The sequence below is a fragment of the Orycteropus afer genome, unplaced genomic scaffold (genome assembly GCF_000298275.1).
Source record: "Orycteropus afer afer isolate SDZICR_OR568_19922 unplaced genomic scaffold, OryAfe1.0 scaffold00175, whole genome shotgun sequence".
Taxonomy (NCBI): Eukaryota; Metazoa; Chordata; class Mammalia; order Tubulidentata; family Orycteropodidae; genus Orycteropus; species Orycteropus afer.
Window position 1 is genome coordinate 6,870,487 of NW_006921762.1, and position 12,679 is coordinate 6,883,165.

Genomic DNA, 12,679 nt, shown 5'->3' on the forward strand with positions numbered 1-12,679 from the left:
TGGTTTTCAGACTCCAGGTCTTTGCACATTTCATTATAGTAATTGGTTTTGTCTACTCGAGCTGCTCTTTGAAATCTTCTGTTCAGCTCTTTTACCTCAGTCAGCCCCAGGGTTACAGGTGAGGAGAGACAACGCAGGGATGCCAGAGTAGCAGGCCGGAAGAGCAGGAGAAAGGGGATAAAAGCCTTACATCAATAATGAGTGGAATAGTAGCCAAAGTTGCCAGCTTTCCAGGTCTCTGTCCCACACACCAAAAATTGCAGTACTAAAACAAAAGGAGTAGGATGGCTGCAGTCAGAGTTGTGGAATACCCCATTGCAAAAGAATCAGTTCTAGACTGCAGCTAATTGGTTTATTAACCAAAAAACAAACTCACTGCCATCGAGCCAGATCTGACTCATAGCAACCCCTCCTTGGGCTTCCGAGGTGGGATCACTATGGAAGTAGATTGCCCAACTTTCCTTCTGAGGAGTGGCTGGTGGGTTTAAACCGCCAGCCTTCTGGTTAGCAGTCAAATGCCTTAGACCCTATGCCACCAGAGCTCCTAATTGGTTTATAGGCAGCAGATATATCCTGCAGGAAGCTTCATACTTTATCAGAACCTGGGAGGTGATAAGACTGTCTTATGACAGGCTTCAGGGAAGATAAGTAAGAGGGAGATTGCCTCACATGCCACTTATCCTCTCATGGGAGGATAACAAAACATTCTGCCAAGACTCAGATTAGGTGTGGTTTAAACCTTTTCTTTCATGGCCTACATGAAAGTTTCAGGATGCCATGGCAGAGCCATTCCCTTACACTGAGCTACAGTGACTCCTATATCTACTCACATGGTCTTGTTCTCTTATGCTTAAGCTACCACTAGAGAAGGACTCTGCTGTTGACACACCTGATTTTCCAATGTCTGTGGTTTGTTTCCTATCTGGTATCCAGCAGAATGAACTAGGTCCTGGGTGTGGCCTGTTGGGTTTTTGAGTACGATTTTCTAGCTGAGACCTAAAACCACTGCCAGTTATACAGAGTGGGTATTGTGGAATATATATCTAAGTGTGTATACCAGGCATACACACACACAAATATGTATTTGTATATATTAAATTACCACAATAACTTTGGCAATTACAGAACTTTAGAATAATAAGGATAGTGGTTCTTACTGTGAAACTCAAAGCCAGCCAGATTTAGTAAGTTAATCACCAAAATACACAAATTAAACTTTGCTGGGATAACCTCATGAATGCTTGTCTAATCATCTTAACATTGTGCCCAAGATGGTGGAGCACTGTACCATACATCTTACCCAAGGACAAATTAATACCTCTAGTATTAATTTAGTATCCCAAATTGCTAGCACTGGTGAGTTTCTTTTGTTAAGGTATCTTATCATCACTTACAACATTTCATTATAGGGTATTTCTGTCCTGCATGGACAGATACTGATATAGCAGCAGAATTGTTGCTTTGCTTGAATTTGATTGGTCACTATGTATTTATTTAAATAATATTTTATTGTGTTTGTGGTGCAGGTTTACACAGCAGTTTAGGTTCCCATTGGTTACATTCTTCATACAGTGTGTGAACATTCTCATTATTTCCGTTCTGGTTATTCAGTTTTAGCCACTAATTATTAATGTTGATTACAGATTAATCCCACAAAAATACCCAACACCTCTTCTTGGCTGAGATTTTTTGGGGAAAATTTTAAATATTCACATGACTATGTAATGTATGATTCTCTTTGAAATATTTCATTTGTTTTAAATTAAATAACAATATAACTGCCACACAGGTGAACTGTACCCATTCTCTGCCAGGGCTAGGCAGGTCCAGCCAGCTTAATTTATAAGTCTTCCAAGGAATGGTCCATGATGTAACAGTAAGGAGCTCTGCTAGCGTAGTGCCTAAGGTACTTGACTGCTAACCAGAAGGCTGGTGGTTCAAACCCACCAGCCACTCCTCTGAAGGAAGGTTGGGCAATCAACTTCCGTAGTGATACCGCCTCAGGAACCCAAGGAGGGGTGGCTATGAGTCGGGGCGACTCCATAGCACATAACAACAACAACAACATAGTTACAAACATATAACGTAACTTTCAAACTTCTTTGGCAACATTACCTTAAAAGGCCACAAGATGGAGATGTTAAGTATGAAAAGAAATCTTTTCTTTATAAAATAAGGGATGAGTGTTGGTGTATTGCAGAGCATTCACCTTTTTTCTCAATGGAAAAGAACTGGCATTTATCAGGCACATGCTAAGTGTTAGGCACTGTGCTAAGTACTTGAAAAATGCTGTCACCTTTAATTGTCACAAGTGAGATGAGATTATTTTCTCATTTTAAAGGTGAGAAAATAGGAGACTTAAAAAGGCTTGCAAAATGACGTGCAAAGTCATATACATATAAGTAAGTGTTGGAAACCCAAAGCTGGATTGGAAACCCAAGTCTGTCTGAATTCAGAAGTCAAGCTCTCTGCCCTCAACCATACAGCTTCCTTGTTTACATCCCTGATTAGAGAGTGTAGGAACACTAGTGTTACCAGACGCTAAAACCAAAAAAACAAAAGTTAAAAAATTTTTTTTTTTTCGTCAAGTCCATTCCATTTCTTAACGACTTAGGACAGAGTAGAACTGCCCCATAGGGTTGTAAATCTTTATAGAAGCAGACTCCCCCATCTTTCTCCTGCAGGATGGCTGTTGGGTTCAACCACTGACTTTTCAATTAGCCGAGTGCTTAATCACTGTGCTACCAGAGCTCCTGTTAGACTGTAAGGAGGATTTAAAAGCATATTGAAAACGTCTTTTTCTCTCTGCATGTCTTTATCTTTCCCTGGGTATGTTCTCTTTCCTGTCCTTTCTTCTACCATGTAATCCTCCTTAATTGGCCATCAAATAAATCTCCATTTCTCCTTCACAAACTTACTTTTCCTTTGAGATGTTAATTTTTTATTTCACTTAATGGCCATCATCCACTACCACTCAGTTGTTCCAATTATAAATCTAGGAGTTCTCAGCCCTTTTTTCTCCCCTACTCCCCAACTCCTATCCAGTCGATCACTTAGCTTTTGAAATATCCCCTCTTCTACATATAGTCCCTTAGCCTAGAGTTTTCCCACCACCCACCACCTCATTTGCTCAATTACTCTGATGGAGGTTGGATTCAAGTAGGCATCAGTGTCTCCTAGAACACACCTTACCTGTCCTTTTTGGAAACCGAATTTTTTCATAGCTTCTATCTTACCCAGGCAAACTCTTTATTACGTTTAGTGTATGTAATATAAGGCGCCCTGGTTGCTCAATGGTTAATCTCTTGGCTGTTGTCAGAAAGGTCTGTGATTCGAACCTACCTGCCACTCTGCAGGAGAAAGGTCTGATCTGCTCCTGTAAGGATTACAGCCTAGGAAACCCTATGGGGTGATTCTGCTTTGCCCTATAGGGTGGCTATGAGTCAGAATCAGCTCAGCAGGCTGATCAACATCAACACCTATGTAATAGGTAGCAGAAATACTTTATAGCTGTGTCTTGGTAGTGCCTCATTTAATTTGTAGGTTACATTACTAGTCAGAAGCAGAGATAGAAATAAACTGTCTTTAAGTTAAATATGTTATCTTTAATTGCCTGAGTATTTATGCTCACAAATGGAAGAACATTGCTTTTATAAAGCCTTAAACTTAAAAACTGTGTAGTTGAATAATTCTCTGAGAACTTGCTATGCTCTAACATTGTTAATAAAGGTTTTAAAAGTTATAAACATTCTCAAAAGAATAATAAATATCTTTTCTTTTCAAATAGTGTTCAGAATCAGGTGGATGAAGTTATTGATGTTATGCAAGAAAATATTACAAAGGTAATTGAAAGAGGGGAGAGACTAGATGACCTACAGGACAAGTCAGGTACAGATACTTTATATATTTCTTGATATTATTATCTGTGTTTTAGTAGTATATTTCTTCTTCCATTTGTGTAGCCATAGTTTAGGAATCATGGCTTAGAAAACTGACTTTTGATTCTTAAATTTATGATTCTTAATGGTTTAATTTTAGCTTCCTTGACTTTGTATTATCCTATTGCTTCATTATTTATTTAATTGTTCGGTTGGGAAGGGAGAGTTTGAAAATTCACTGTTGAAGAGTTAGAATAGAAAAAACAACCCTTGGTTACTGTGTTAGACTGGGTTCTCTAGAGAAACAAAATGAGTAAAGCTTATATATACAGAGAAAGAGAAATTTATCTTAGGAAAATGGCTCACATACTTACAGAAGCTGGCAAGTCCAAAGTTCTTGGATCAAACGTCAAGCTGGAGGCTTTTTCCAACTCATGCAGGAGCTGAGGATCTCAAGGTTGGCAGGCAGTACACTGGCTGTTGACTCCAACGAATGACGAATCCAAGATCTCCAGGCCGAATGGCGGATTGTTCACTCATGGACAGTTGTAGGCAGCACAACAGAATCCCAATCAACAGAAGAGTGTCTCTTTTCCCAGGATGTCCATAAATGTACTGGAAGCAGGCCACACCCCTAGGGAAACTCCCTTTCAGTGGATGGGCTGCTCAAAACATATACATCTGATCTCATCATTGGAACAACCCACATCACAACTGCTTAAACTACACAGAATTGTGGTCCAGCCAAGTTGACACACAGCTCCAACTATCACAGTTATATATTTTTACTTTTGGTCTGTTATGTTTTTGTGCTTTGTAGTTCTTTTGATCTCAAAGATTAAAGGTCTAAGCGTGTTTTTCAACACTTATTTCAAACTATCTGATTTTTTTATTTGTGCTTTCTTTGATAACTTTGTAATCTTTCTTTACTGACAAATGTTGATCTTTGAATCTGTAACAGTTCTTGGCATTTATTAGGCACTCAAGCATTATTTGAAAGATAAATGGCTGAATACCTGGATGATTAATCCTTGACAGATTTATTTAATCAAAAAACTTATTTAACCACAAGTATTGATTTGAGTGAAGGGAAACGCGATATAGTAAAAGCAAGTGAGCAACACAATAGCACTAAGGAAGAGGAAGACATAAAGAGGTGCACAAGAAGAACATACAACAAAGATAAACACCTTTATATACACAGTACAGCATTATCAGTAATAACAAACATTATTCTACAGGTGGATACATAAGCAGACATGTGGAATGATCAGGTATGTCTAGGCAAAAGGGAATATACACATGACCATGTATAAGTTTGGCAGATGGTATTTCTTCAGACATATTTGTATGTGCTGTAAGATTATCCCTATATATAATAGAGCTAACAAGGAGCAAAATTATTATAACTTCTTAGCCACAGCCTCCCACCCAGAGGGAATGAGTTGTTAGCCCATAGGCTCAGAACCATGATCATCGGGAACATCAAGCTCAACTGGCATAACACTACAAAAATATTGTTCTACATCCTACTTTGGTGAGTAGTGACTAGGGTCATCTAAGATGCAACAATTGGCCTCTACTCATCGGGAACAAAGAAGAGTGAAGAAAACCAAAGACACATGAAAACAGCCCCAAGAACTAGTGGACCTTGTGAACTTAAGTCTATATGACCCTGAGACCAGAAGAACTAGATGGTACCTGGCTACCACTGTCAGACACTGGGAAAAGGATCAGTGTAGGAGATGCTAGATAGAGTGGGAGAACAATATGGAGCAAAACTCAAAATCATAAAAAAAAAAAAGAAAAAGCAGGAGTATGGGTCCAATAGAGACTGGTGAAACCCCTAAGACTGTGGCCTCTAGTCACCTTTTGGGCCTGGAATTGAACTCACTCCCATGGCTTCCAGCCAAACAATAGACAGGTGTATAAAGTGCATTTACACCAGATAGGTACACTCCTTAGAAAAATCAGTCACAGGAGATCAGAAGGGCACTATTTGCACAGGGAGATACCCCAGAGGGCAGAAATGCAAAGAAAGAAGAACACGAGAAAAGGTAACCATAGGGAGGAAGTGGGAAAAGAGCTGTTACATTGTGAGGATTGCAATCAATGTCATGAAACAAAATGTGTATGGACTGGTGTATGGAAAATGAATTTTCTCTGTAAACTTCACCCAAATCACAATTTGAAAAAACAAACAAACAAACAAAAGCTAACCGCTTTTAAAATACATACTATTTTGCTTCAAAATCAGTCTACTTTTGAAATCATCTAGGAATCTAACCTTCTTCACATATAAATATTTTTTTATAGATGTGTCAAGTATTTGAATTTTTATAGGATATTTTCTTACTAAAATTTTAAGTTTACACAAAAGCATTGATGCCCTGAAAAGACTTCCCTTAATCTCATAGTGAAAATGGATTAAGTAACTGACCAATAGCAGTTATTTTTCAAAATATAGAGTGCCAAAATTTGTGGGTGGAAGAAAGGGAGGATGTTGTTTTCATGCTTAAAAGGGAATGAGTTTATAGAAGTAGAAATTAATATTTTCTTGTCTTTGTGTGACTAGATAAACGAATCCTGTTATGTCGTTTAATCCTTCTCTCCATCCTCTATGTGATATAGAAAGCTTATCGGATAATGCAACTGCTTTTAGCAACAGATCCAAACAACTTCGAAGGCAAATGTGGTGGCGTGGATGCAAAGTAAGTGAATCAGAAGATAATAATTATGTTGCATAGCATCTCAAGTGTTTTTTAAGACAAGAAGGAAGAAGGGCCTTTAGATTATAAACTCTGTGAGGATAGGAACTATAACTCTTTTGCTTATTGTTATATCTTCTGAACCTAGGACAGGTGGGAGCTCAGTAAATACATGTCAAATTAATTACTATTGGGACAGGAATTACTAAAAGAATCTAGTAATACCTAAACAGATGCTTTCATAGATTTCTTCTTTGAAAATAATCCACATTTTATAATAACTGGTTCTAGACCTAATATCTTGTAACAAATATAAATTATTTATATTTATATTCTTAAAATTTATTATTAGTACTTTTTAGAGGCACCTATAGCATTAAACCTAAAGATACTAAAAAAAAAATAAAATGGAAGCTAGAGAAAAGTATAATTTTTTGTTGAAACGGGAAAAAATAGAAGAAGTTCATATATTGGAATTTGTTGTGGAAAATGGGGCTAAGAAAAAAAAATCCTCCTATCCCTCATTATTCCAGTGTTCTTTTAGACTCAAAGAAATCTTTAACAAGGGAGAAAAAAAGACTAAATCACTCTATACTAACATATTCCTGTAAAACATTTTATAGAAGCTAATGTACCTCTTAAGTATGGCTATTAATCATTAAACATGTTTAAGTATGTGTGGTAAACTTCATGTCATGTGAGGAAAGCCTTTCTTTTTCTACTATTTCTATGTCATTTTTTACTTTGTGGAAAATCTTAGACATGAGCTCATTGTTATTTTTAAGTGTAACAATAACTTTCTAAATTTGACTTTGCCATATGCTAAGGTTTTCTTCCAGGAGTTGCCTTGGATTTATTTATTGTTTCTATCTACTTGTTGAATTCTCTTACTTTCAGAAGTAGAACTGAGGAAAGAAACATGTTTCATTTCTCACCCTTGTTGCTATGAGTCAGAATGGACTGATGGCAGTGGGGTTTTGCAAAAATGGCAAGAAGGCCACATGTTCTGACCTCCTCTAACCCCACAAGAGGAAGGCAGAATCACCATCAATAGCCCAAGGCCTATTACTGCAAGGCCAAACATGCTGCCTCCTTCAAGCCCTTTTCACCAACTGTTCCTCCCACCACCTCTCTCCTGGGTTTGATAATTCACTGCAGTGGCCACACAGAACTCACAGATTATGGGGTTTATTAAGGAAACACCAGGCTACAATTCAAGTTCAGGAAAAACGCTCAGTCTCTCTCCCAGCCCGCTGTCTCTCAGCCAAGACTGTCTCTCACAGTCTCTCTCCCAGCAGAGTGTCTTACTCAGCAACGCGTGTCTCTTGCGTCTCTTTCCCAGCAGCACGTCTTCCTCAACCAGCAGTCCCAGAGATTCTGCCTCTAGGAGGCCTCCTTTTGAGCTTGGCAGAGTAGCCAAACTAGCCAATCATAGCATCAGAACTCTAAGCACCTGAGAGAGAACCTCCCATAACGTTGCGTTGTGCCACACCCAACAGAAATAACCCAGGAGGATAACATTTACAATCAGGAGCTCCTCAGTTGCTCATTCCACTGCTGAATTTACAATGACTTATGGGTAGAAAAGCCATACTAAGTAATTTACTACACTGCAGGTTTCCTTGGTAAACACTAGTTTGAAAGAACAAAAGGTCTATGAACCATTCACTCTCTGTCCCCCATCACAGACACCCCCATACATGAGCCACAACAGGATGATCATAGTGTACATTTTACCTACACTATTTCCTGCCTCCGGAGTAGAGAGCTGCTTCAGGCCTTTATTTACATGACCCACTTGGACACACACACAGAGCTCACTATGTCTTGTCTTTGATTGTGACTGGGGCACTGGGGCAACTCTTAACACCTGTCAGTTGAGGGTATGCTGAGTGTGGAGGGAAGCTATTACATGGAAGAGCAAGGAGCTCAGGCAAACTAGTGTTTAAGCTGCGAGAACTGTACTGGAGAGGGTGCCTAGCCTTTTTTTTAACCATATCTAAAGATTTTCATTGTATGCTTTATGGGGTTCAGATAAAAAGAATAGTATACTTTTAAGGGGAAAAGTTGAATTATATTGTTAAACAAACTCTAATCCTGACGACATTTGGGGATCACTAATAACATAGACCATATATTAAGAAACATTATTCTATAACTTAACACAGATCATTTAGAGCAGCAAGTATTGCTGCAATCTCACTGCACTCCATTAGTACCTCAGTGTGCTACCACTCATCTGGGACTGCTTCTCCATGCCTACCATTTTCTGGATTGACTTCCATAATGATTTAGGAAGGTTTTAAGAAAAGGAATATAGGGACAAAAAACAGATTAGGGTTACCAGTGACTAAGGATGGAAGCTGGAGATAGCATATAACAGGGCATGAAGGAAGTTTGTGAGGTGATGGAAATTTTTTGTATCTCAGTTGTGATGGTGGACCCACCAGAAAAACCCATTGCTGTCAATTCCATTCCACTCATTACTACCCTGTAAGACAGAGTAGAACTGCCCCATAGGCTTTCCAAGGCTGTAAATCTTTATGGAAGCAGACTGCCTCATCTTTCTCCCATGGAGTTTGAACTGCTGACCTCTTGGTTCACAGCTGAGTGCTTTAACCATTGCACCACCAGGGCTCCGTGTGATGGTTGACAACTACTTGTATTTGCCAAAACCAACAAAACTGTACCTTAAAAGGGTAGATTTTATTCTATGTAAAATATACCTCAATAAACTTATCAACAACCAACCTAGTGACGGGGGTAGGCTAGAGAGGGAGAATCCTTGACACCTCTCTTAGTACCTAGGAAGCTAAGATAAATGGATTTTTGTCCATGTCATTTAGAGGAAGAGAACTTTGAACACTCATCAGTACAATACAGCTATTTTTGCATAAAACATTTCCCAGCAGTGAATTAGAAGAAAACTATTCATTGAGTTATCTTAAAATTGATACTTTTATTTCTTTTAAAATCTTCTAAATGTTAAGTCTAGCACACATTACCAAGGCAAATTAATCTATGTTTTGGGCAAAGCTGAAAAACTGTAAAATTCCAGATTGCTAATAATACTTCCAGGTTAAAATAAATAAATAAATAAAGTATGTGACCCCACACACCTATTGAAAATACAACTCCTTATCTCCATCTGGTCTGAGTCTGTTTCTAGTTTTTTGTTATCATAATTAATCATCTTAATAAGCACTGGTGTCTAATTTGCAAAGTTTCTGTATATCCTCTGGGTCATTTTGTTATTGTCATGAATGTAATACCATTAAATTGTCACATAACTTATTGTAGCTAATTAGCTACTTGGTTGCTATTTGTGATAGCCATTGGAATGTTTCATCTGTTTATAATAATCTTTTTTTTTCTGAGTGAACGCTTTTTAATCAACTATCTGTGGAAATGTATGATGAAAACAAGGCTTTTTTTTAATTCATTAGGAAAATAAAATCAGTTTATAATGTATGCATTTTAGGATTAAATGAGGAGTGAGACAATTTTTTATAGCGAGAGATTAGGTGAGCTTAAAACATTAAGTAGTTGACCAAGAACTAGTCTTAAGGTTTCTCCTCTCAACTGAAACTGGCACACAGAATGCTCTTAGGCAAGATACTGATTAAATTAGGTTACTCATGAAGAATCTAAATTGGAGATGAAGAATCTAAATGGAGATAAAAATGCCAAAGAAGGCACTAAAGGTGGAAGAAACTACAAAATGCTCATATACTTTAATAATAAATGCTATAAAAAATACTGCCTTAAGTCATAAAATGGAACCATTTGGCAATTGGATACCTGTGTTATTCATTATATCCTGACACTTGAACAGAGTTACTAAAATATCATATACTTTTCCTGGTCTCATATTGGAAATAAGCCTGAGAGAAATCACATACAAAAAGGGTCCAGGGCTATGAAGGCTTGGTTTGCTGCTGTTTACTGAGGACAGCCTTGAACAATTAAATCCAGCCAAATAAAACCCGCAAATATGGGCATGTGACACAGCTAGCAAGTTTATGAGAAAAAAATTTAAAAACCTTTCAAGGGATGTGCCAGTTTATTGTTGATTTAGTATAATGTAATATATAGCACAACAGATAGTTTTGACTTCATTAAGAAGTGAAATATTAATATCTTTCTTTTGCTTTTTTTTTTTTGTGTGTGTGTGTGTGTGTTGTAGATAAAAGCCATTATGGCTTTGGTTGCTGTTATCCTTTTGCTAGTGATTATCAGTAAGTATTTACTGGATTATTACTTGTCGGGGACATTATTTATTTTAGAGTTTGTTTTAATTCCCTTTTAAATTTATTGTAGTTGGCTAATATGACTGAGGTCAGGATAGAGTAATGACTTCTAATCCAAGTCAGGGACTCTTAACCTGGAACTTATGGGTCTCTGGAAATGCTCTAAGTTGAGAATATACAGATGCACATTTTTATGAGGAGTGAATTTATATCTTTTCTCAGATTCTCAGTGGGAATTGCCCTCTACCTCCCCACTTCTTACCTCCCTCCCCTCCAAAAATAGGACTAAGTGTCTTGTCCAAGGCCAAAAATGGCTGCTATTACACTCAGGACCACAGCCTACATTTTCTAGTTATTATTAACTTTCAGGTCTGGCAAATTGCATCTCATAACATTGTGTTTGGAGGACAAGATAAATTCTCCAGATGATAAAGGATTTTTTAGTGGTTTGTTTGGTGTTTTTGGATTTGAGTTTGATTTTAGTCATTAGAGCAAAGCTCCTGCCCCTTTTTTCCTTAATGTTCTTTTTTTTTAAAGTCATAATTTTAAATATATCCTTTTTCCAAACCTGTTTACCTAATTTTACAGGGATTTTGTGAAGATTTGGAAAGTGTTTCAAAAATAACCATTTGAAGAACTCTATGGCACTATTCTCTTTTTAAACAGAAAATAATTTTCTTGCAAAGAAATATATATTTATAGTGGACAGTTTGGAAAATGAAGAATAACTGTTAATATAACTATTGCATATACTCTGATCTCTTTTTATCTGTTTATCTATCTATATAAAAGCATGCTTTTTGAAAAATAATATAGTATACATAATTTCTAATAAATACGTATTGTGATTTTTCCATGTTAAATATTTTTACAGTATTTTTGCAGCTGCATGCTGTACTTGTGATTTATTTGATCAAAATGCTAATGTTGGACATATCAGTGATTTTATGAAATTTTTGATTCTCCTTTCTCATTTAAGTAATACCTCAGATAAAAATTGAGTTCTCATTACCCATATCCAAAAGTAGACATAGTTACATTTAGGAATATTGCTTCTAATGTGGCATATGAATCTGATTTTGATATGTTCCTTTTTCATTTTTTTTCTCTTGCAGTTCTTATAGTTATGAAATACCATACTTGATTTGATGAAAGAGATCTTCATTAAGCAAGATCTGGGACAATAATAATAATAAAAGATTGCTGCATAATTTAAATGAAACCTATGTATATACTTTTAAAACTTCTTTTTCAAGAAACTAAGAGGCAAATATTACTTTAAATTGGAGCGTTGAGAATGTCCATCCATCTTCTTCTCTCTTAACAAAATATGTTTTTAATTATTATGTTTAAGGCAAATATAACCAGCCTCTATTTTGCTATATTCCCAGGATCTAATTTGAAACTTGATACTTGCCAGTTCATTATTTATGTATATAGTTAAACACTGATGATGATAATTTAATACTATTATTTTAATGGCATAAGGACTCGAATTACTGCCTCAAGGTGGGGGTCAAGCTGGGGGGTCAGGAAAACTATGTTGGCTACCAAATCATTATACTTAAAAGAGATGCATAATCATTCTGTCAATATTTGCAGGGAGATCATTCCTCTCCTATTACAATTACTTTGCAAGCAATTTCCACATGTTTATGGATATAACAAAAGCTAAATGTTGTAAATGTTGCTGCCTTCAGGTATAACTAAAAACATTCTAGTAAACCTATTTTTACGGTATAAGGGAATGTATAGTAATTTTTTGGCATTTGGATTATGGAAATGGGAAATATGAAGAGTGTGAAAAGCATAGTATGTCACCATAAAACTGGAGCTAATAAAA

The 12,679-nt window shown here is 36.7% G+C and overlaps 1 protein-coding gene across 1 annotated transcript in view; it reads left to right on the plus strand.

Annotated features, from left to right (window-relative positions):
• Nucleotides 1-11,980, plus strand: part of VAMP4 (vesicle associated membrane protein 4) — a 52,030-nt gene extending 40,050 nt beyond the window's left edge. Inside the window, exons 4-7 of the mRNA XM_007947123.2 lie at nt 3,788-3,888; nt 6,510-6,589; nt 10,773-10,824; nt 11,952-11,980. Of these exons, the coding sequence (XP_007945314.1) occupies nt 3,788-3,888; nt 6,510-6,589; nt 10,773-10,824; nt 11,952-11,980 (262 nt within the window). The remainder of the gene's footprint in view (nt 1-3,787; nt 3,889-6,509; nt 6,590-10,772; nt 10,825-11,951) is intronic.
• The last annotated feature ends 699 nt before the right edge of the window (nt 11,981-12,679 follow it).